The following is a 24,840-nucleotide window of genomic DNA, read 5'->3' on the forward strand; positions in this document are numbered from 1 at the left end:
TTGAGCGGTGTGGCTCGGCATTGTTGGGGTAACCGAGTGCAGCGGAGGGTGAAAAACTGCAGTAGCAAAGAGGAGGAGGGTAGGGCTCCGAGAGAGCATCAGAGTAGTGCATGAAGTGCTCAGCGGTGGCAGATCACTGTGTGTGCTGCCCAGGCCGAAAGCCAGGGCCACCTCTGCTTGGCACTGCACGTTCTGTCTGCAGTCGCCTACGGTTCCAAACCAGTTGCACTAAAGAAGAGCACTACTGAGAAATGTGATTGTCGGTCAATTTTAATCCGGACGTTCAGAGCCAAGCAAAATCGCCTATTGCATGAAAGTGATCGTCTCTTGTGTGTATGCGCCTAGTGTGAGCACTCCTCATCTTCGTCTTCTATGCAGCACTGCCTAGCACGAGCGCCCGTCCTGCAGCACTGCCTGCTCACTGTCGTCTTCTAGGTAGCACTAATCCGGAGATTTAGTCATCACATGTGTGCCCCAGTTCCGTCATTCAGGCATGTGAAATCAGTAAAATCAAGCGCCAAAAAAAGCCTGTGCTTTCACTTTAAATCGAATGTTGTAAACATTCTCTGCTATTTTCGTTTCTTTGATCCTTCCATAATGTGTTACATGCTTATGTAACAAATGTAACGTACCTGTAATATACCGTATTTACGAGATTGTAAGTCGACTCGAATGTAAGTCGACCCCACCAAATCACATTTCCGAAAAATAAAAAGAAACTTCCGAAGCTGTTTAAGCTTGGCCTTGAATAGTTGAACGCAATAGCATTTCTTTGAAACAGGTCAGCACTAAAAAAAGACAAACACACGGCGAGAGAACGATGACACGACAGAGATGAGCTCTCATCTCGTGTCGTCGTTCTCCGTGTGTTTCTTTCTTTTTTTTTAGCGCTGATCTGTTTCAAAGAAATGCTTAACCAACTAGCCCAGCACCAAGTTTTACTTGCGATAGCATTATCCAGCGGCCGCTGTTTATCGCCAGCCGCTATCGGCTGACGCAAGCAGGCGTGTCCGTGGGCAAATTCCAAAACGAAAATATATTAGTCACCGCATGACTCGTCCACACTTGCACCATCGTCCTCACTAGCGTTGTCGTCCTGATCGTTGCCGTGGTCCCACAGCACATAGTTCTAACGTCGTCCTCCAGAGAAATCCCGCACTTCGCAAACAGCGACATCACGACAATCGAGTGGAACAGATGAAAACTTTCCTCGCTGCAGCTGCCACACCTGTATCACCCTTTGCGAATGTCGAACTTGCGACCTGGCATGCGGTTGTTCGTTTCTTCGGCGTAAAAAATGGCAGCCGTCTTGAATGTAGCCATGAACGAGCGCCGGTTGTTTACCGGACCTGGAGCACAAATGATGACTGACGAAGCACTACATTAAAAACTTGTGAAACGCGCCAGGCAGTAGTCAAATGCGTCGGAGGCAAAGAGAAACTACTCGTGAATGGCGGCGGCTCTTCCGTCAGCTAACGACACTCCCTGGCACCGCTGCCGTTCCGAGCGGGGGTGCCGCTTTGATTGGAACAGTGGCCCTTCCATCAACTATCAACGCTCCCTTGGGTGCGGAGCACGCATTTGAAAGTAAAAAAGAAGACTTGTTGGACGCTTGGGCTTCCCGTAGAATGCAATTGCTTTATCGGGCCACCGCTGCTTATCAGTCAGCAGCCAGTGCCAGTTTGCTGCTTATCAATAGCCGCCATTGGCCGCTGCCGGCGCGCATGGGGAGGGTATGCCAGTTCTGTGCATTTACATAGCAGCTGCTCAAGGCCAGCACCAAGAGCGATGCGACAGAGCCAAGCGGCAAAAATGCAACGACGCTTTAGCATGCCTGATATCCCGCTTGTCTCGCCTTTACTTATAGTGCAATGTTTTCGTTTCAATTGTAAGGCAACCTCCCCACTTCGGATTTTCAAAATTTAAAAAAAAGACGACTTACAATCGGGTAAATACGTACTTACGGTATAACTGTAGCATACTTATGTAACATAATGAATTACACACTTGTATGTTACATAATACTGTTACATACTTGTGGCTTCGGAAGGCCCGCATGTGTATAAAGAATGTGTGACAGATAAAAGCTTATTATTATACTTCATGCCCATACACACGGCATTCGTCTTGTCGCCTTCATAACTCTCCAAGTGTGTGCTCCGCCATCTCGTATTGGTCAGCTATTCTATCTGGGAAAGCCCACTTGTGAAACTTTGCATGAGGATCCTGAAGGGGCGAGTCAAGATATCACAGCAGGGCAAGCGATCATGTAAAAGTCCCGCCTAGGGCATGGTGGATTGCAACCTGCGTACCTCTTAAGTGGGCGTAACGGCAAGCGTGACGACAACAGGAGGGCCCCTGCCGCCACGCCATAAAATAACCCATTTGTTGACCCGCGTATTCACCTGTCAACCACTCAGCTCTGCACCGCTTTGGGACGCGGATTGCCACATCACTGGCCATTTCTTTTTCCTCGCCATTCCGACACCAATGTGCATTCCCTCGCATATGTCCACATTGTTCTTCCAGCACAGTGAAACTGCTCCTTCATCACGGACTTTCATTCAAAGTGCTATGAGCTTCCTCATAAGGCTTCACTGTATTTTGGTCATTTTTTTTTTGGTTGGTGGCGGGGGCATTTCATATATCGACCTTCGGATAATCCAGACATTTCTTCCGCCCCATGAAATCAGAGTAAATAACGTTTTACTTCAATCTTTAGTTGCCAGCCATGTGTCATTTCACATGGCTCCCGCCTTGTATGCAGGGTTTGATCCCCAGTGCTGCCAGGTACCCACCGTTGATGCGATGGGTATAAGCTTTCCCCTGGTCCTGTGCTCAACTTCTTTAGGATGAAATGCCTGGGAAATAGGTCTTTCACCCCACCTTGAGAAGAAAAAACCTTGTGCCATGGCACTCTGACTCCAGATGCTCTTGCAGCATAAAAAATCACAATAATCATTTCATGTATTTCATTTTATATGACCACATTGCAGGTTGCATCCTGTTATGCTGCCTATTCAAGCAGCATACATTTTTGTGAACAAGACCTACACTATTTTGAAAACAACAACAACAATAATCATAAGGGGCAACAATATTTGCATTTCTAAATTTCAAAAACTTTTTCTTAGTGAACAGATATTCAATTCCATATTTTAAACCCATTTTTTTCTTCATATTTATATTCGATTCTTCATATTTGAAAACAAAATATTCACACACCGCTACATAAAAGCAGTCAGGAGAACTCGCGGTAATATAGTTTCAGTAAAATGTGGGAAACCCAAAAACCCCCAGTCTTGCCTTTAAACTCACTATAATTTTCGCTATTTCTGGCACTTTTGTACAGTTTAAGGAAGGATACTAGTTTCGGAGGTGAAATTTTTAATATTTTGCATAGAGCAATGAAATTTGGCATGCCTATCGGAAAGTTCACTGAATATAAGATTTCACTGAAATATCTAAAGCAGTTTTGACATTATAAATTTTTGTGTACTTCATTGCTATACCAAACTTGCAGGAAGCCTGGCGTGACAACAAAACATGGTAGGAGTCTAAGTTTTACCCAAAGGAACGGTTGATGCGGTGACATTCTCTAATTATTTTTAGCAGCCTGATGTTTTTCTACACAGAATGTTATATCCACAGTGGCACAATGCACTCATTAGAGTCATAAAAAGTATTGACGGATTTAAAAAATTGGAAAGCAATTTAAAAATATAGGAACGTCACTGCATAAAGAATTTATAAAGGAACACAGTACAACAAACCACATGAAGATCTGTGAAGCGATTATTGTGCTGCACTTTCTGAAGCAGAGCAGTCAGGTCAAAAAGACACAAGCAGGGAATGGCTTAATGAGAGGCCATCAAAAACAGTGACCTCATACAAAAAAAGAGCAAAGCTGCAATAAGGTAGTATTTCATAAGGTGCGAGCATAATAAGCAGGCCAAGAGGAATGGCAGACCTTGCAGCCTCGCTGGATCACACGGTTGGGGCAGCTCATGTCGCACTTGCATAAGCGGTTGCACTCAAAGATGGGGCTGCCAAAGGGGACACAGAGCGTGCCGTTGGCCGTGTATGCAAACTTTACGTCGTTGAATGCCGGGCAGCAGCCCTTGCGGCCCTGGTAGCAGTCCTCACAGCTGCAGCCCATTTTGGGGTCATCAGGGAACACCACTCCAGGTGCCGCCATAAAGTCCTGCGTCAAGAATTGCACAAGGAGCAGTCTGATCAAGCAGACATTGCTGTCAGACTTCTGTAAAGATACGTGACATCAGCTACACAGTGACACCCACGGCTACCCAACTACGCGGCAGTCGAACACGGAGGCCTTGCGACAATAGGAATGCCACAGTGCATCCAAGAGCAGGCTTAACATCCTCTGGTCATCTTGCGCCACGGCTGCTGAGCAAACGCAGCACAGCACACAGGTGTGCTCAAGGTTTTAGCACCACTGCTCAGACACCACAGAAGAAACCCTCAGCTAGATGTTTTAGTTGCGAGCTTCACAACAATACACAGCCTGCTGGAATAAAATGCTGCCAGGCAAGAGCCCCCCCACCCAAACCTGACAACACATGCACTCTATAGTGCCAGGCCAGAAATGGCAAAATCTTCTAGTGGTGAACTGCAGTTCTCTCGAAATATTAGCTTCCTAATACGTAAAACAATCTTCTGATTATTAATTACATACATAAAGGCGATGCTAGCATCACTTTACAAAAAGAAACCCAGCCAGATGCAGACAGGACATGGTGTCTTCTCTAGCTGTTTTGCAAGAAATGCAATACTCCTCCATCAGAAACCGCAGAGAGATCATGGCATTCAACAAAGGCAGTGGTTCTGAATCTAGGCATTGCGGGCTGCTTTTGTGGATTCCATGAGCATCCACACTGGCCCTCTATCCGGTATACTTCTTGCAGGTGTGCGTGGAGCAGACACAGTACCTTGTTTGTTAAAAACTCCTTTTTACTATTCGTCAAGCCTGGAACACTAAATTATTACGCATGTCAGGGCCAAGTGTTGGTAGCCAGAGCATTACACCTGACATCAGTTTGCAATCAAGCTCACTTGAGTCTTTTTCTGCCTGCATTTGCACTTCTATTCGTCGTTGGCAGTTAGCGTCGCGTGTGCGCATGTATGGCGATTGAAGGTGTGGGCTCCAGCATGGCTTGCATGGGTGTTTTTCTGGCCAATTCGAAGTTGCCGTTGGTGCCGCGGCAAAGTTTTGCCTCTGACAATCCCATTTGCACCAAAAAGCCAGTATCTGTCCAAACAGAAAAAGAAAATGCTGTGCAGCCTCCAGAGCAGGGAGCGGCATATATAGCCAACGAAAACTGGGCGAGCCATCAAGCGATTCTGTGTGCAGCCCAGCCAGTCAAGCATGCAAAAAATGCCTAGGAATGTTTGTCCTGTGACTGCAGTTTTCTGTGTTCTCGTCTTCTGAGAGATCTGAGCATGAGTAAGAGATGGCCACATATGAATACAAAACTAACTGCTGAAAGCAAGAGAGAAAATAAAGCAATGCTTACAAAAGTGAATGAAACAGTAAAAAATGCACAAAGCGCATGCAGTTTTTGTCATTGTTGGTGACTGTGCAGGTGCATAATACAGATGATCGATGTGCGCAAAACTTAAGACGAACCACACACAAGCGCAGCTGGTTCTCGAAGCATTCCATATTAAGAAAAAAGCTGAAGGATGTGTCAGCAATACTTTCTTATCGCTTCACTCAGCCGAATTTTCTAAGTTCGCGTCATTGCCAGTAATCTCACATGACTGAAATTTTTGTTAGCTTGCGCAAGTGTGGAAAAATGTATATCTATGCATTGGTATGAGAAGAATAAAATGTTTGTTAGTGTTGCGCCAGTCCTTGTGTTTCTCTCGTGTACGTGGTTCGTCTTATGTTTTTCGCACATCGATCATCTGTATTATCGCCATGCACCAACTAGGCCCAACAGATGTGTTATTGTGCACGTGTCATACAGGTGCTTCTGCAACTGTCCAGGGATGTCGAGCTAAACCTAGGTCCCATTACTCGTGCCCCTGCTGGTGACGACCAATCTGCTTTGTTAGTAGCTCTGAACAAACTGAAAACTGGAGAGGCGATGTTATTAGATGAAGTCGTAATATTTGTGAAAACCAGACTGAAAACAATGAAATGCTGCAAGATACTGACACAGTGCATTCCGCATGTTCGCTTAGCGCAGACCTAAAGCACGCGCCGCCTCAAAAAAGGAAGTGGAAGTGACAGTGATCCGGAGCTGTGGTCAAGACGTTCATCGAAGCCTACCGCTGTCTCTTGGGATCAGTGATCTCCCGCATCCACCCGTGACGTCTTTGTGGAGGTTTGCTGGGTAACGCACCCCATGCCCAGGACCCCTCCAGGAAGCCGGGACTCAAGCCTGCCTGAATCCTTGAAAGTCGAAGTTACGCCCACCCACCAAGGTAGCCGGTGGCTGCAAGGACTGCGACCAGAGTTCAGGCCTCTGCACTCTCGTCCGACCGTGAGGACACTGACCTCGGATTCAGCGCGACCGTCAGCATGCCGGATGCCATCCCTTCGCCGTCCGTCGTGCTGCAGCAGCCACGCGAGCCACCCACCTTCCAAGGTTTTCCAGGCGAGGACTCGGAGGACTGGCTCGAGAAGTTCGAGCGCGTAGCCCAATACAACAGGTGGGCTGACGACTCGAAGCTGCAGCACGTGTTTTTTCCGCTGTAGAGTGCAGCTCGTACTTGGATTGAGAACCGAGAGGCTACACAACATGGCGTTCCTTCAAGACTCGGTTTTTGCAGGCTTTTGCCACCGCCCTCTGGAAAGAACGTTCTGAGCTGCTCCTCCAGACACGCATCCAATTACCGAACGAGACCGTCCTCGTTTACTCCGAGGACATGGCGAAGCTCTTCCGCCGGGCTGATCCCAACATGACCGAAGAGAAGAAGCTGCGTTTTCTTATGAGGAGCATCAAGGAGCAGATCTTCGCTGGGTTAGCTTGAAGCCCACCCAGAACAGCCGCCGAATTTGTTTCAGAATTTGTTCCACTACGATGGAGAACATGTTCGACATGCGATCCAGACATTATGAGCGTCCGCCGTCGCTGATGGCTACCAGCGGTGTCAATGCTTCTAGCCACGACGTCCTTCGGGAGACCATTCGGACCGTCATATGCGAAGAGCTTCAAAAGCTCTTTCCAGCCCCGCAGTCGCCACAGGTTTCTTCCATTTCGGACATTATTCGTGAAGAGGTCCAACAGGCGCTCACGCCGCCAGACCCTCTTCAACCGAACACAACACCCCAGGTGATGACATACGCCGCAGCCGTTCACCGTCCACCACCGCCTCCAAGTCGCCCCGACACACCTGTCGACATTCGCCGCCAACCACTCCTTCTCACCCTTCTCAGGTCCCCCCTCGGAAGAGCGACGCCTGGTGTACTGCCGATCATCGCCCTTTGTGCTATCACTGCGGCGGGCCTGGCCACGTCTATCGCAACTTCCGTTACCGATGTATGGGTCTGCAGGGATACAGTGCCGATGCACCCCAACCGCAGCGTGGTCAATGGCCTCCAGAAGTAAGCGATTATCTGGCCGCGGCACCCGAAGCACTGCACTACAATGCCCGGTCGCCGTTTCCACGTCGTTTCTCGTCTCCGCGACGTTCTTCCACCGACATTTCACGCGGAAGGTCTCCTCGTCCCCGTCGGGAAAACTAGAAGCGGCAACCTTTGGAGGGAAGGTTGCTCACCGGCGACACGTCTAAGATCCTCCACCGCTGCACAGGCATGACCGACCGCTTCTACGAAGCACCGACGATCACCAGCTCGATAACATGCCTCGCCGCATAAATTCTCCGCCGCAACGAAGCCTCCTGGTGCTCATTGACCTTAAATCAAAGTCAGTGATGTTCTCCACCGAGAGCCAATCCACAGTGCTTTCGAACTTCCCACGGCTCTTTACATCCTTGATGATGTCACCAATCCACCCCGTTCGAGGGTTGTGGTATCTGTCGGCGCGAAGACGCTGCGGAAGTTTGAAGGTGTCGTCGAAAGCAAACAAATTGTGCTTTTCGACCGCTGTCTTGCTGTGGCCAGAGGGGTTGTTTGCCTCGAAAACAGAGAAACCGAAGTACTGCTTACAAATTTTGGAGGTGACCACCAACATCTCAGCCTTGGGACCACTGTGGCCCACATTCATGGTATCCCCGACATTCGACGAGCGCCCAGCCTTGCCATGGTGTCGTCAACAGAAGTTCACACCAGTGTTCCCGACTTCCAGTACGACATTAACCCCTCGCTTTTGCCACAGCAGCGAGGCCAAGTAGGAAATCTCCTCCAGCGCTACGGCGATACCTTCTCGACTTCTTCCCGCGTCGGAAGAACACACTTGGCCAAGAATCGGATAATTACATATGACACCATGCACCCTCTCAGGCAGTCACCTTACCGTGTGTCTTTCATTGAACGCGCCGCCATCAGCCGTCAAATTAAGGAGATGCTACGAGACGTCATTCAGCCCTCCCGTAGTCCCTGGGCGGCACCTGTCGTCCTCGTGAAGAAAAAAGATGGTACACTGCGGTTTTGTGTTGACAACCGTCGCCTAAACAAAGTAACTAAAAAAGATGTTTATCCCTTTCCTCGAATCGACGATGCGCTCGATTGCCTCTGCTATGCAAAATATTTCTCATCCATGGACCTTAAATCAGGATAATGGCAAATCGAGGTAGATGAACGGGACCGAATAAAAACCGCATTTATTACTCCGGACGGGCTCTATGAGTCTAAGGCAATGCCATTTGGCTTGTGCTCTGCACCCGCAATGTTCCAACGGCTGATGGACACAGTTCTGGCAGACATGCCTCATTTACCTTGATGACGTTGTTGTGTTCGTCCCAACGTTCGAGGAGCACCTTCGGAGCCTCGAAGATGTGCTGCAAGCCATAAAGTCTTCTGGGCTAACATTAAAAAATGAGAAATGTCACTTTGCTTACACTGAGCTAAAGTTCCTTGGTCACGTCGTCAGTTACGAGAGAGTTCGGCCGGGCCCAAACAAAACCAAAGCTATTGCCAATTTCCCTCCACCGCAGGACCAAAACGTTGTCCACCGCTTTTTTAGGATTATGTGCCTACTACTGTCGCTTTGTGAAAAATTTTGCCCGAATTGCCGAGCCCCTGACGCGTTTGACGAGGACAGACACGCCTTTCACGTGGGACGCCCCTCAAGCACAAGCATTTGGAACTCTTCAACGCCACCTGCAAGCACCTCCAGTTCTGGCTCACTTCGATGAAAACGCAGATACGGAGCTTCATACCGACGCAAGCAATGTAGGCTTGGGTGCCGTTCTGGTTCAAATCCCCAGCAGTCGAGAACGAGTCATCGCTTACGCCAGCCGCTCTTTGTCTCACGCTGAAGCTAACTACTCAGCAGCTGAGAAAGAGTGTCTAGCGATAGTGTGGGCGACGTCGAAATTTCGACCCTACCTGTATGGAAAATGTTTTACTGTAGTCACGGATCATCATGCCTTGTGTTGGCTCGCGACCCCCAAAGACACATCAGCCTGCCTTGTCAGATGGAGTCTGCGCCTCCAAGAATACAACATGACAGTGGCGTACAAGTCCGGCCGGAAGCACTCGGACGCCGATTGCCTCTCGCGCACCCCGGTCGAATCGCCAACAGAGGACGGTAACTACGACGATGACATCACCTTAAATACAATCAGTGCTACGAGCCCAGCTGAAAAACAATATGCCAACCCAAAACTTCGGCACCTCGTGGAGTTTCATAACGGTACTCGCCCGACTGTCCCGAAGGCTTTCAAGCACTCGGTAGCGTCACTCTGCATTTGCCATGTCCTCGTGAAGAAAAATTTCGCCGCAAACAATCAGCAATACCTCATTGTCATATCGACGAGATTACGTGACGAAATCCTTCAAGCTTCACACGATGAACCGACTTCTCGACATTTGGGTGTAGACCGCACGCTTGCAAGGATCAAAGAGAAGTATTACCGGCCCCGCCTTCAGTTGGACGTTGCACACTACGTCAGAACGTGCCAAGGCTGTCAGCGTCGCAAAGTGCCCTCAACAAAACCAGCTGGATTCTTGAAGCCTATAGCACCACCGTCGCGGCCTTTCCAGCAGATCAGGATGGACATGCTGGGCCCATTCCCTCTTTCTCATTCGGGAAACAAGTGTGTCATCGTGGCAACTGACTACCTGACACGATACACGGAAACATCAGCTCTGCCAAGCGCCACAGCCCTTGATGTGGCAAAATTTTTCATCCATCAGATCGTTTTGTGTCACGGTGCACTGGAGATCCTAATCACCAACAGAGGCGCAGCATTCATGGCTGACCTCCTACAGCAGATTTTACGTCACAGTCATACACACCACCGAAAGACGACATCCTACCACCCTCAGACGAACGGTTTAAAAGGAACGATTAAACAAAACGATAAGTGACATGCTCTCAATGTATGTCGACATTCAGCACAGAACTTGGGACGAAGTGCTCCCAAACGTCACCTTCGCATACAATATGGCCGTACAGGAAACGACAAACATGCCACCGTTCCGTCTCGTTTACGGCCGAGACGTGACCACGATGCTGGACACCATATTACCGCATGTGGACGACATCGACCCGAATGCGGATCTTCACACCTTCCTGCACTTCGCTGAAGAGGCTCGTCAGTTGGCCTGAGTGCGGATTCTCGACCAACAATGCCGAGATGCCCAACACTATAACCTCTGACGCCGTGATGCTCAGTACAAATAAGGTGACCGTGTGTGGGTCTGGTCTCCCATTCGCCGACGCGGACTTAGCGAAAAGCTCCTCTGCTGGTATTTTGGACCCTACAAAGTGATCAGGCCAACTGAAGACCTTAACTATGAGGTCGTTCCTGGTGGTTTTCAGAAGTCTCGGCGATCCCTGCACCCTGAGGCGGTACATGTTGTCCATCTCAAGCCTTACTACGAGCGGTAGCGGTAGAGCTGGACTTTCATGTGCACATCATGCTTCCCCTAGTGAACTTTTTTTTTAAACACACAGGCTACGCATTGCGATGATGCTCTTTCTTTGCGGGGGGCCAGTGACACAGTGCATACCGCATGTTCGGTTAGCGCAGACCTGAAGCACGTGCCGTCTCAAAAGAGGAAGTGGAAGTGACAGCGATCCGGAGCTGCGGTCAAGACATTTGTCAAAGCCCGCCGCTGTCTTTTGTGATCAGTGATCTCCCGCGTCCACGCATGACAATATCAAAGAAAGATTACCCAAAATTGAAGAAGAGTGCAAATCTCTAACGACAATCAAAGCAGATATCAAAAATGTTCAGACGCCCACATAAGCAAACGCTTGTTAGATTGAGCATTTAACTGCTCGAGCAAACGATGTCAAATATAGGGCGTGGCGAAACAACCTGGTGTTCTACGGGGTGGACAATCAGTGCAAAAAAGTTCGGAGAGTTCTGAGGAAAAGGTAATCGCCTTTTCCAAAGAACACTTGGAACTGTCCACTGAAGCGAGGGACATGAAGCTTGCCCATCAGCTTGGGCCCTTTGCTCCAAACAAAACTAGACCAATTCCAGTGAAGTTTGCCCATTTTAAGGATAAAGAAAAACTACTCGCCACTAGCAGGAAAAACAAACATTCTAAAGTTAGTGTTGCCTTTCTCCAGCCACTCGCTTAGCCCCAGAAACACCCAATTGAATTTCAAAAGAAACAAAGCTTTCACAGCACTCTTCGCCACAATGCACTGGAAGCAGGGAAGGATACACGTGTTTATGATCCGGCCAGCAAACAAGTCGTTCTTCATTCAACATAGCAGTTGGTACGTGCCAACCATGACAATGCAAAGAAATCCCTCTCCTTCCTTTCCATCAACATTAGGAGTGTACTACCAAAACGCGATATCCTCGCTAACCTTATTGATTGATCAGATTCTAATGTCATAGCGTTAAGTGAGACATGGCTGAATTCATCTATAGATAATTCAGATTCTTCCTTCCCACCCAGACTTCCAAATTTTTTTGTGCCGACCACAAAAGACGCAGCAAAGTGTTTTAACCTCTATTCATCCCAATTTGAATTGCCAAACAGTAAACATTTATATTTCTTTAGAAATCGTGTTCGTATGCTGTAGAGCTGCACACCCCCATACCATCCAAGGCGCATGCTATTGGCCACCCGATTCCAACAACTCATTAGCACCCCTTAACTAAGATTTCTGTATCCGCATGCCCAGATTGTTACATTCGGTGATTTTACCCTTCCTAGTATCACTTGGTCTGACCTCGCCCTCTCCACTTTGAAGGATAATACTGAAAACAAGTTTGTTAACACATGCCTAACATTTCGCTATCGCAGATCACTGTCAATGATCCGCTGTCATACCTAGATGAAGTTAGCGATGGTACATTTCCTAACTTGACAAAACCGCGCAGTCAAAAGTAACAAAAAACTCATCTTATATAACAAAGGTAATTACCAAAGTTAAATGAAGAACTAAGCAGGTTTTGGGAATTCCTATCTGTTGATTTCTGCATGCAATGTGTAGAGCAAAATGGGTTAATGTCTAAATCTAATCGATGCCTATATTCCAACCATAAACACTGGCAAGCATGGTTCATCCGTTGGTTTAAAGGGGTGCAGACACCAAATTTTTGGTTGGTGTGTTCTTTGTTTCAAACGTTGCGTATTGCCCCAGGACGCGTGATACACGCTGTGCAACTCACATATGTGCGGTAAATAATTTAGTATTGCATTTTTTATAATGAGCGATTTCGGTTTCAGTTTCTGAGCACCGGGTGTGCTGCGACGTCACTATCATGGAAGAATAGCAACCATGGTCACATGGGCCCCAAAAGTTGTGACGCACATATTGTTGCGTCGTCTGCTCTCGTCCACGTGCTGTGCATAGCAGCGCCTTTCGAAATAATGTGCTGGCAAACTTGGGTGGTACTGCGATATGCTGAGAAAAGCCAAGCGAGCGAGGGACGACACCGAGTCCTGAAACCAGGCGGCTCGCTTTGGCTGATCTCAATCGGCATAGCGCGTATGCCAACGCGGTTTCTGCGTTGCATTTCGCTTTGCCATGCCAACGCCGATGCTCGGCAGACGTCTGTGTAGGTGGCCTGTAGCTTACTCTGGTCCCACTACAGCGGCATGATACCTCACTACGCCTACCGACCAATACCCGTCTCTGTCTTCACTTCGCTCCGCCTGAGCAGCCGCGCTGCGAGGCTGCTCAGGGTCCCATGGCTGCTGATTGCAATATCTGCTGCTTGTTTAGCAAACAGTCCCAAGTAATCGCTAAATGGATGCTTCCAGACAACTGTACAGGATTCAGCATTTACCACACGGGTACGCAACTCCCCCAGAGATGCGCCCATGATGGTGACTGCATTTTGGCGCTACTTTTGTTTACATGCCTGCATCTATATACAGGCAGGAATTGCGTGTTAGTTCGGCATGAACTGCAAGCTGCGTTCTACTTGGGTTAAACAAGCTCTTCTCTTTTGCAACGCTTGTGCATTTACTTGTTTGCATGGTACGATAACTTTGCAAGAATCACAGAAAAATGCCAGCGCCAGCCTCGGGAACGCTTCATAGCCAGGTTGTTGACACCGCATAGGACTGGTATTTCTGACTCGTAACTGCTTTTTTGCTTTTTCCGATTAATTTTTTCACTTGAATTTAAATTGATTTATCTAGATGTATGTTCGCCCATTTGCAATAAATTAAAGGGCTTAATTTGTTGCCCTGAAGCGACGCCGACGACCGCTATGTGCTGCCGCGGGCGCCTACAGCATTGGTCGACAGACTGGGTCACACCACCTAGCAGCGGCGCTTCCCGCTCGAGGTATTTGCGTCCTAAGACGTAAGCAATCCTTGATTTCAGGCCACTGTTGTCAGAACTATGCTCGACGACCATTTGTATTCGCTAAAACTCATGAACTCAATTCCCATATTTTCGCCGACATTGCTCATACAAACCGGCGGACTCAGTAGGCCTATTCGTACTGCAGGTGAACCGAAGGGTGAACATTTGAAATGTAGTCGCTGATTCAGCTTATTCGTTGTACGGAGAAGGTATAAACAAGATCCACTATAGTCATCGTCTCATCGACCTGAAGGCTTCGCTCAGCAGCCGATATATGGTGCCGGCTGCTGCGTCAGCAAAGGCATATACGCGTATGCTGATCAGCACACCGACTGCCAAGTCGCCGACGCAGCGCCTCGCCGATGTCGCGCGTCGCCATTCATAGAACGTCATGTTACTGTGCTGTGATGTCACTACCATTCACTGAAATGGTTCCACAGTTCTACGTCACCAACTATAACGCTAGCGATGGGTCTAGATCGCGAGAAGGAGCATATAGGGACTTTTTGGAGCTGATTTAAAAAATAATTAAGCATTTGTTGCATCCAATACTTCACCGTGGGTGACCTTACATACAGAGGAAGCCCATAACAAGCTTATTGTAGCCTCAAAATTAGGTGTCTCAACCCCTTTAATTCTACACTTAAGCATCTTAAAGAAAATAAGAATTGCCAATTCCATCCAAATTTACTAACAGTCCAGAAGTGTGACAGAAACACTGCACTACGTCCAAATTATTTAACTCAGAGGTTACTGAATCGAAATGCTCCTTTTATAAAACCACCCTGCCTAACTTACTTCGAACTAACCAAAACAATTCTGGAAAGCAACTAATCCTGTAGAGAAAGATAAATCAGTTTCATTAACGGATCAGGCAGGACAGCCTGCCCCCAGTGACGAGGTAGCGGAAATACTCAACCTAACCTTTTCTTCCATTTTCACAACAGAACCAGAAGATATCCTCCCGCACGTTTCCTCGCATAACGATCCCATCATGCCAGATATCACAGTTTCAACCTAAGGAATTTTGAAACTAATCAAATCTTATCTTTAAAATTGACTTCATCAGCTGGCGTCGATGGTATCAATGTTAAAGTGCTCAAAAATGCAAGGAAATCACCAGTGTTATTTTGTCCAACATTTTTCAGCAGTCATTGTTAGCCAGCATCGTCCCTCATGATTAAAAGTGGGTAAGATGGTTCCAGTTCCTAAGCCAGGTTCTACTAACCACCAGCCCATATCACTAACCAGTGTCTTTCCAAAATTATGGAGCACGCCATTTATTCACAAACCCCAAATTTCCTTACAACGGTTGGTTCTTTCATCCTAACCAGCTAGGATTTCAAAAAGGGCGCTATTTCTCCACAACGTAAGTACTAATGTGGACTTTAACATACGTGTTGATGCTCTCTTCATAGACTTTGAGAAGGCTTTTGACAAAGTCCCTCACAAACACCTGCTACTAATAGTTTCACAACTAAATCTTAACCCGCTCGTCTTCAACTGCATACAGGATTTCAGCACTAACAGTCAGCAATTTGTAGAAGCCAACAACAAATCTTCGCTCTCTAAGGTACTCTCTGGTGCACTGCAAGGCATATTTCTTGGCCCTCTTCTTTTCTAAATTTACATCAACGACTTGCCTAATGATATTTCATCAAACATCTGCTTATTCGCCGACGATTGTGTCATAGCACTGCAGATAATAATGCTCTTCAATGCAATCTACAAAGGTTGGAGGAGTGGTGTTAAAACACTACCAGAACTACGCTTGTTTCCTTCCACAGACGACAAAATCACCCTACCCCAAATTATGTTCTGAACATTTCTGGTGTCTCATCCCTCAGTTGCATTAAGGGCACAGGGTAAGCCCTATACTTCCCATGCATTTTGGGCCATGTTGAGGTACATGTTTCTCACTAACTAATAACAGTAGCCTAATAATACATATATCATTGTTTGCCAAATTTTGTGCTCTTTTTACTGAACTAGAATATTTGAAATGTGTTGAAAATTCGATTTTTAATAAAATTTTTTCCGGTAGTACACAAATCTGGCCTTTCTTTGCGCATTTCAAAATTCATAACAGAATAACTGCTCAGTGAAATTGCTTAATTCTAGTTCAGTAGTTGGCAACACTTATGTAGATGATTGCAAAAAAAAATCAGCCGTCTGTCTTGAAAGGCATTGGAAATAATGGTACCTTTGTAAGAAAAAACACTGTTTTGAGATAATAGAGCGTAAAGAGAAAAAAGATGTGAAAAACCATTTTTTATTCGCAGAAACGCCTCCATAGTAATTGGTTTAATAGCCCCCTGCTTCGTAGTCACTGTCGCCGTCATTTTTTCGCTTTTCGGCTTGTCGTTTTGACTGTCGGGCCTCTTTTGTAAGCTGTCGTGTTGCTCGGTCCGCAAAGTACATCCGCTTATGGTCAGCTTCCCTCAGCCACTTGATGGTGTTGCTCCCTGGGTTCAATCCACACGCCTTCAAAACGTTGGCCCGTGCGATGCTACCATCATTAAATGAAAGAACAGCAACCAGTGTTGCCATCCGTAGGGTCCGAAGCCTAACAAACACATTCTTTGGCGCGCGTTCCCAAACAACATGGTTGAACGACTCATTTGCATTTTGAGTTCGCCCATGCAGGCACTTCTCTAGGAGCTCAGCCTTCGATAGCTCCCTATAAATGGGTTTGATAGCCTCCAAGACAGATGCAGGCAAACTCTCCTTGTGGAAAAATGGCTTGCCCTCTGACTGACTTCTGTTGAAGGCACACCACGTATCAGGTCCCTTTGGGCAAAGTCCATGGCATGGGTCATCGTCTGTGGCCGATAAGTGGAAGAAGGTTGCCCAAACGGCCTTTCGCATTTCATCCAGCCTTCTTTGCCCTGGGCATCTCAACTTATCAGCAGCAACCAACACCAGCACAATTTACAATACTGATCGAAAGGGATAGCACTCGGACGCAGCTGCATGAAGGTTGCAGAAACGTGGAAAAAACGTGCAAAGCGTCTCAGGATTGTCTTGGCTAAAAAAGAGGAGCTGTACAATAGTTGCCAGACAATTTTTTATATGTAGCTGATTTTAGACAAGTTTTGAAATCAGGTGGTGGACTTTTTGGTTGAAAAAATTGACGTTAATCCTGAAAGGGGGCGTGGCCGCTCACTACTTGGTTTCGGAAAAAGCGTTTTTCAGCCGTAAATATGGCTTTCTGAGGAAAGTGCGATCATGGAACATGTGTAGAAAGAATTGAACTTCTAAAATTCCAAAAGAAAAAAAAACGATTTTTTTCTAATTTTACCTTACCCTGTGCCCTTAAGTATCTTGGTGTTGACATCTCGGGTACTCTTAACTGGTCTACCCAGATAACGTGGACAATTCAAAATGCTAACAAAACTCTCGGCTACCTTTGTCGTAATTTACGTCTAGCTTCACCAGCAGTTAAATTGCTAGCTTATAAAACATTAATTTGGCTGTAGTTAGAGTACACATCTGCCATCTTGGGCCCCGCTCAAGTTAACCTAACCGACAGTATTGAACTTGCTCAAAATCACGCCATCTGATTCATCCACTCTAACTACTTATACTCCACCAGTGTTACTCCCCTCAAAAATAATGCGTGCCTGCCTAACCTCCAGAAACGCCGTATAGTTGCAAGGCTATGTTTGTATCATAAAATGTATCACAACTTTCCTTATAACTGTCCTATCCAGCCTGCTCATCCTTCTTCAGCCCACACAAGCCACCATCGTCACTCTTTCTTCATCCAAACAGCTTGTTACTGGAACAGACTTCCCATAAGTGCCATCCTTCATACAAGTCCAGACCGTTTCAAGAAAGCCATGGAGACAATGTTTTATTAACGCCAGGTTGTTAGCCCACCCCTCACATAAAACCCTCACCCAAGGGCCCTTGAGGTATCCACAATAAAAACACTGACACTTTGCCTGAGTGAGCACCGACATGAAGCATGGGGGCGGGGCTTCCGTGACATATAGTCAAGGCTGTTGGGGTCCCTGGACGCAAAAGAGACCGAGAACTCAGGAGAATGTTCAGAGTTTATCTATGAGTCAGCATGTTACTAGCTGCTAGTACACAACACTAGTGGCGCCTCTTCGTGATGTTGGAAATCTGTAAAATAGTTCTTGACCGCAATGACCGCACAGCAGGTAAACCTTGACAGCCGCAAACAGGTAAGCAGCAGGATGATCCACCTATGGACTCGCTACTCTTGAACTAATTCACAATAGAACTGTGAGAAGTGCTGAACAAGTTCTTGGTCTAGACACTTTTCTTTCATGTCACAATAAAGTGAAAGTCTCCAATGTCCTCTCTCTCATGTCACTGCATTGCAGTAGGTAAAGATTACACAGCAGAAGGCAAAGCAGAGGAATGCCTCAACCAGGTAGCTTGTGGAAAAGCTAAGCGAACAAGATTACCTTGATGTAGACGAAGCCAGCCGGCGGTGCTTCTTGGTCAACGTAGTTTTCGATGCGCAGCAGTGGCTTGGTGCTGCAACTGTCGTATGTGCCAGAGGCCGCCTGGATGTAGAGCTCCCAGTCGCGAGTTCTCTTGGCCAACTCCTGCCTCTCCTCGACAAGCCGACAAAATGACTCCCATGACCCAAAAACCTTCAACACTCGCACCATCTGCGCTGACCGATTCGTTGACAGCTTCAGGACCTGTAATGTGCCACCAATTCTGTTGCACTGCACATGGTCAAGAGTCATAACAAATAAACAAACATTTCCAGAATGGCTTATTAAGGCGAAAGCCTTTAATAGCTCATGCTGCTTGCGTCCGTCCCTCTGTAGGTGCGCCCATGGCCTCCAAGATCGCCGCTGCGGATGATCTCGAAGGCCATGTTGCACCATTGGTAGTTCACTGCGCATGCGCAAGGTGGCGCCACCGGCGCGCGCCAGATGTTTTGCAGCTGTTGACCAAGTCGGGTGCCGCTCAACCTCCCTCCTAACGTTCACTTCAATGGAGTCTCAGAATGCGGGCAAACGCAAGTATGTAATGAACATCTTAACAACTTATCAGTGACACAAGCAGCAACACCGTACTAAAGGCTTTTGCCTCACCGCACTTTAGGTCAACAAAGTGCCCCCCTGAATTTTTGTGAAAATTGATATCTGTTTTCCATATGTCGTCCATCACAGAGAAGTATATTACATCACCAATGCCAGACTAACACTGATGTGAGCTCAATTCTAACAGAAGTGCTTTTCCTGGACATATTCGTGGCTTGACTAATCTGTGGATACAATACAAGGCTCTAAAGTATTGCATCTGGCATACACAGGACATGAACAAGTGCAAGCTTCGTTGCTGAGTGTAGCAAAGCATCCAGAGCACACAACGCTCAGTGAAGATATTCCAGTTGGTGCTTAAAAGCTAATTCCGCTCTGGATCAGACCACAGTTGAATGCTATACCCTAAAATGCAACTTAACCGATAACTGTGCTGCCACATTCTGCAGTACAGGCTCATGCCGCTAATGATGTTTTGTGCCAGTTTTTACTGCGTTAGTGGGATAGCCCTTATTCGGAGAGCATGCCGCTGTCTGAAGCCCACACAGCTGTGAAATGAATGAGTGGAGGCAAAATCAAATTCCAAAATTCAATGAAAAATTAATCAATGTAGAAATGAAAACAAAAAAGCAACACATAAAACCAATATTGCTAATGCAGATACGTCATGTGTTAGGATTTATGACACACAGGCAACTAAGGCCATCATGCGCCAAGCGCAAGGTTCAAAATGCTTCTTTCAAGAATAAAACAACACAAGAAATGTTCGCAAGTGCATTTTCTCCTAAGAGTAAGCTTGGATGGAATGGGATAAGTTCAGCATAAAATTTTGGGAAATGCTTTTTCCTTAGTTTCTTATGTTTCTCGATGGAATACGATGTGTTCAGCTCAAAATTGCGGGGAATGCTTTTTCCTTAGTTTCTCATGTTTCGTACAAGAAATAAAAATGTGGCTTGTTGTGACCGCCTCTCAAGAGAGTTCACATGTAGGCTCATTTTTTTTGTTGCGAGAATGAAGCTATGTGTTAAATGAGCGTGTCCAATAGAAAGGCAACAAAAATTACCTGAATGAAGAGCTCTTGATGACTACATTACATTACTTTCATTCTTCAATGACCGGCTTCAGTAGGTGTAGTTTGTTTATTTGATTACACCACGAAGTCTGCCATTTTGCTCAAAGTTTTCCTGTTCAAATTTCATGGCATCTTTAAGTAGTATACTTTCTTGTTGTAATTTTGCATTTCGGGCTGCTGCAAAACATGCATCAGCTTTCTCATTGCCACTGATTCCCACGTGGCTAGGGACCCAGCAGAACTTATTTGTCCTTGTATTTCTGCTGGTATTACATTACGTATTATGTTGCCTATTATGGGTCAAACTGAGTTTCTGCAGATAATGTTACTTTCCATGTTTTCTTCATTATTTTTCCCTGCAAGCTACAGCCACAACAATGGCGTAACATTCTGCAGTAAAAACTGACGAACACAAAGGCAGCCTTGCTACTTTCCCCCTTTTCCGTCGTATTGCCGAACTCCCAACACAATGCTGTTAAGTACCATTTGTGTGAAAATCCATGTAATTTTCACATTTTTCATTTACTGTGGAAAACTCTTGCAATATATATTCCTGTGCAGTTTGCTGTGTGTCAGTGCAAAGTCGCATACAGCAGAAAAACTGTACCAAGGTTGCAGTGGGCCAGGTCTCGGAGCAGTACAGCGAAAGCCCGTTAATTCAAACCTCATTAAGCCAAATTTCTCGATAATTTGAACTGTATGTTTTGGTCTGTCCATGCTCCATTAGAGCCTGTGTAAAGTATAGCTCATTAATTCGAACGTGAATGGGTTGTGCCATCAATAATTGAACTATGCGCTACCGCGCCTGGGCAGCCTGGGTACACGGCAATGCGCCCAAAAGACTGTGCCACTTCTTTGGAGGAGGTGTGGAGAGGGTAAAATCGGCACGAGGACAGATAAAAAAGGATGGGGGGGCCCTCTCTCTGTGTTAGCTGGTCTTGAAGACTTCAGCAGCTTGCTGTGTATGGTTTGGATTCTGTGCATTTAACACGTCCCAAAGTGACTCAGGCTATGAAGGACGCCGCAGTGAAGGGCCCCTGCAATTCTGACCACCTGGGGTTGTTTAACGTGCAATGACATAGCACAGTACACGGGCCTCTAGAAAAATGTGACTGCCACAGCCAGGATCCAACCCACGTCATACACGTCAGCAGCCAAGCGACATAACCACTGAGCCATCACGGTGGCTTCTTGCTGTGTAGATTTAGTTAAAACGATTAATGACGCAACCGGCGGCGAGATACAGAAAAAAAGGAGTGTTGCAGTGCCTCCGGCACTCCAAATATGCAGCTACCTCCATGACCTCCAAGAACTGTGCCCGCCTGTACTTTGTCAATTTCACGGATCTCGAAGACTGCAGTAGCTTGCTGTGATAGTTTTAGTCGAACGATGGATGACGCAACCAGCAGTGAGAGCTGTATTGAGGCGCCCTAAGAGATACAGGAAATCGGGCATTTTGCAGCATCTCTGGCATTCCGAATCCGAAACAGCGTGGTCATGCACAGAACCGCGACGTGCATGAAACAAAGTAGGGCTTTCGGTGAGGTTTACTGAGCATCTTTGTCTTGGTTTTCCAGCTCTCTTCCAGTCGCGTTCCGTGTGATTTGTTCAGCCATAGCGGTCAAGCCACATGGTGTGCCACGGTGTAGTGATTCCGAAATGTCGTCCATCTGCGATAATCATTGCACCAAAACGCCTCAAGAGAAAATTCAAACTGTGCATGAAGTTGATGCCAGTGCATTATCGAAACTAAATATCCAAAAAAAAAAAACACGCTCACTGAGTTGGCAGTTTGTGACGGCAAGTCCTCTAATAAATGCTGAACAGAATTGAGGTGTTGGCCGTTGCCTTCCGGCACATAGGCAACTAAAGCCATCATGCACCAAGCACAAGGTGTAAGAAAAGGTTTTTGCTTAATTTTATAAAATTTTAGTTTTTTGCTGAACTTTATATAATAATAAAATTTTGCAGAATTTTATAGAAAAAACATTAGCGCTACCTAGTGATCATAAAGAAAAGAAATTTGAAAAATGGCTACTAGTAAAAGCTTTAAAGAGGGTCGGGTAACCTCAATGGCCATCCTTGGCTGGGCAAGAATCTCGAGCCTCCTAACCAATCAAATAAAGGACTCAGCTTTCTTATCAGGAATGAGAAAGCGGCTGAGGTGTATAAAAAAACAACATGCAAAGCTATGGGTCATAATTCAGAGTTTCTCGTGAAAACCAGCTTCTCTTAAAAAGCTAAAAACACAAGACATGTCAGCAATCGCATTACAACCTAAGAGCAGTGCTGGGTGAAAGGGAATGCATTCGCTATAAAATTTAGTAAAGTACTTTTTCCTTACTTTTTCAAATTTCACACATGAGAACAAGACATGATTTACAGCAAGTTCCTCTCCACATTTTTCACAAGCAGGTTTCTCTTGTTTTGTCAGTAAGAAGTTGTGAGCAAGGTGTGTGCGTCCAATGTGGAGACGACATAAAATTACTTCCCGGTGCGTGCAGGTCTTCCATTCCCCCACGACAGGTTTTACAAAAGGGAGCATGTTGTTCATTTCGTTCCCCATGTTGTCTGCCACTTAGCCTTCAAACTTCTGTGTACTGAGTTCATGTAGTCTCTAAGGCATGCTGACTTCCTTTATTTCATGACTGCGAGCTTGAGCAACACATAGGTCGGCTCTCTCATTTCCATCTATTCTAACATGGCTCGGCACCCAGCACAATTTTTTCATATCTCCTTGCGTTGCGACCTTTTCCTATGCTGTGGATCATGTTTCGTATTAAGGGTTTGATTGCATTGGGATTGATTGGGATGTAGTGCCGTGAGCAGGCTAAGTGGATCCGTTTAGATAGCGCTGTTTTCATTACTGTCATTAGTTATTCTGCCTACAGCTACAAAGAAAGCATAACATTCGACAATAAAAATGGATGCAGTTTGGCAACCTTACTATATATTTTTTTTGCCAGTTTCCCTGTACTACCATTCTTCTGACATAATCTGCTGTTTTGGAGCTATCACTGTAAAGTTTGGTGTAGGTCACATATTTCTCTTGTAGTGCCAGGTATTCCTGTAATATATGTTATGTTCGTGCTGTGTTTTCTTTTTTCAAAAGTGTGTTAATGTGAAATGACATATATTTGAAAGGGTGTACCATGGCTGCAGCGGATTGCTTCTTGAGGCAATACTGGGAAAGGTATCCAGTTATTTAGGCTTTGGCATTTATGCTCTAGGCAGAGTAATGTTTCACTGATTGGGGTTTATAGATGAACATTGTTTTGGATGTGCATTTTGTGACTATTGGGTAACATAGATACAAATCCTATTTTCACGACATATGAGCATGTAGCATGGTTTTTCTGTGTTCGAGACTGGGTTCATTTGTTCTGACATAGAGACTATTTACGGGAGAGGTTCTGTATGCACCAGCTGAGAGACGGAAACCAAGGTTATGCACAGGGTCAAGTCGTTTTAGGTATGATGGTTTTGCAGACCCATAGAGTACACACCCATAATCTAGGCAAGAGCATACAACAGAGCAGTAAATTTTGTGAGAGGACTGATTATGTTCAGAGATCTGGAGACTTTTCTTGTGAGGGTGTTTACATGAGAAAGGAATCAGATTTTTGTCAAAAGTTATCCCTAAAAATTTGTGCTCATCTTTTACTGGTAGTGTGCTTTCATGCAGGCAAAGGGTGGGATCAGTGTCCAGTCCTTTTCTAAGCGAGAACTGAACAGCTACTGCCTTCTGCGTGGAAAACTTGAACCCATTTCTATCGGCCCATGTCGTTAGTTTATTTACTGTCAGCTGCATTTGTTTCTCGCATGATGATACAGTAGAGTAGAAGATGTGCAAGCAATCTGGAGGCGGTCGACACAAGACTTAATACATGATTGACTTTGGAATTATTTTTCCTACACAATTCATTTTTGCTATGAAGAGTGTAGTACTTAAAATGCACCCTTGAGGTACACTGTTCTCTTGAGTGAAACTCCTTGAAAGCATGGCACCGAGACGTACTTCAAATGAACGATTTAACAAAATGTCGCTTGAGCATTTCAGCATTCTGCCACGGATGCCGAAGTCTGCAAGGTCACGTAGAATTGTAAATCTCCATGTCGTGTCATAGGCTTTCCTAAACCAAAAAAAGACCGCACGCCAGTGTTGTCTGTGTATAAATGCTTCTCGGACTATGTTTTCAAGGCAGAAAAGATGGTCGGTTGTTGAGCATGCTTTTTAAATCCAGTGACGGATGTCAAGAAGTTCACAGGATTCAAGTACAAACATTAGCCTAATATTCAAAACACTTTCAAAAGATTTCGCAAGGCAGCTTGTTAGGGCAATGGGCCTGTTAGGGGATGTAGGCACCTTTTCCAGCTTGAACAATGGTACAATAATGGCATTTCTCCAAGCCCGCGGTATTTCTACATATTTTGCTGTAAAATTTCAGAAGTGCCTCTACAGCAGGTACAGAAAAGATGGGTGACCATTTCGTAATGAATTTCATCTGGGCCTGGTGCTGTCTGTTTACAAGAAGAAAGTACTCTGTTAATTTCTTGGAGTGTAATTAAACTACTGCATTCTTCATGAGCACTGCCAGTTGTTGGCAGTTTTTGTCTTTTGGTAGTGGTTTTATATTTAAAAATGACTCTGTACAGTAAGAAGAACCAGATAGTGGAAAAATGTTAACCCAATACGTCTGCTTGTTCTTTTTTATTTGTCTGTTCAACAGGGGCTGTCAGAAGAGGAACCGTGAATGGGGAGAAGCTGAACTGCCTCTCACATTTTTTTAGATGTGTTTTTGCTCTTTATGGATGAAACGTAACTCTGTCATGGCACTTTTTTGGCATTGCG

At 46.0% G+C, this 24,840-nt stretch overlaps 1 protein-coding gene across 1 annotated transcript in view; it reads right to left on the bottom strand.

Moving 5' to 3' along the window:
• LOC144107181 (histone-lysine N-methyltransferase SUV39H2-like) overlaps positions 1–24,840 on the bottom strand; it is a 133,729-nt gene that overhangs the window by 51,106 nt on the left and 57,783 nt on the right. The window contains exons 6-7 of the mRNA XM_077640186.1: positions 18,323–18,565; positions 3,971–4,204 (exon numbers count right to left, since the gene is read on the bottom strand). Of these exons, the coding sequence (XP_077496312.1) occupies positions 3,971–4,204; positions 18,323–18,565 (477 nt within the window). The remainder of the gene's footprint in view (positions 1–3,970; positions 4,205–18,322; positions 18,566–24,840) is intronic.

Source organism: Amblyomma americanum, chromosome 10 (assembly GCF_052857255.1).
Source record: "Amblyomma americanum isolate KBUSLIRL-KWMA chromosome 10, ASM5285725v1, whole genome shotgun sequence".
Classification (NCBI taxonomy): Eukaryota; Metazoa; Arthropoda; class Arachnida; order Ixodida; family Ixodidae; genus Amblyomma; species Amblyomma americanum.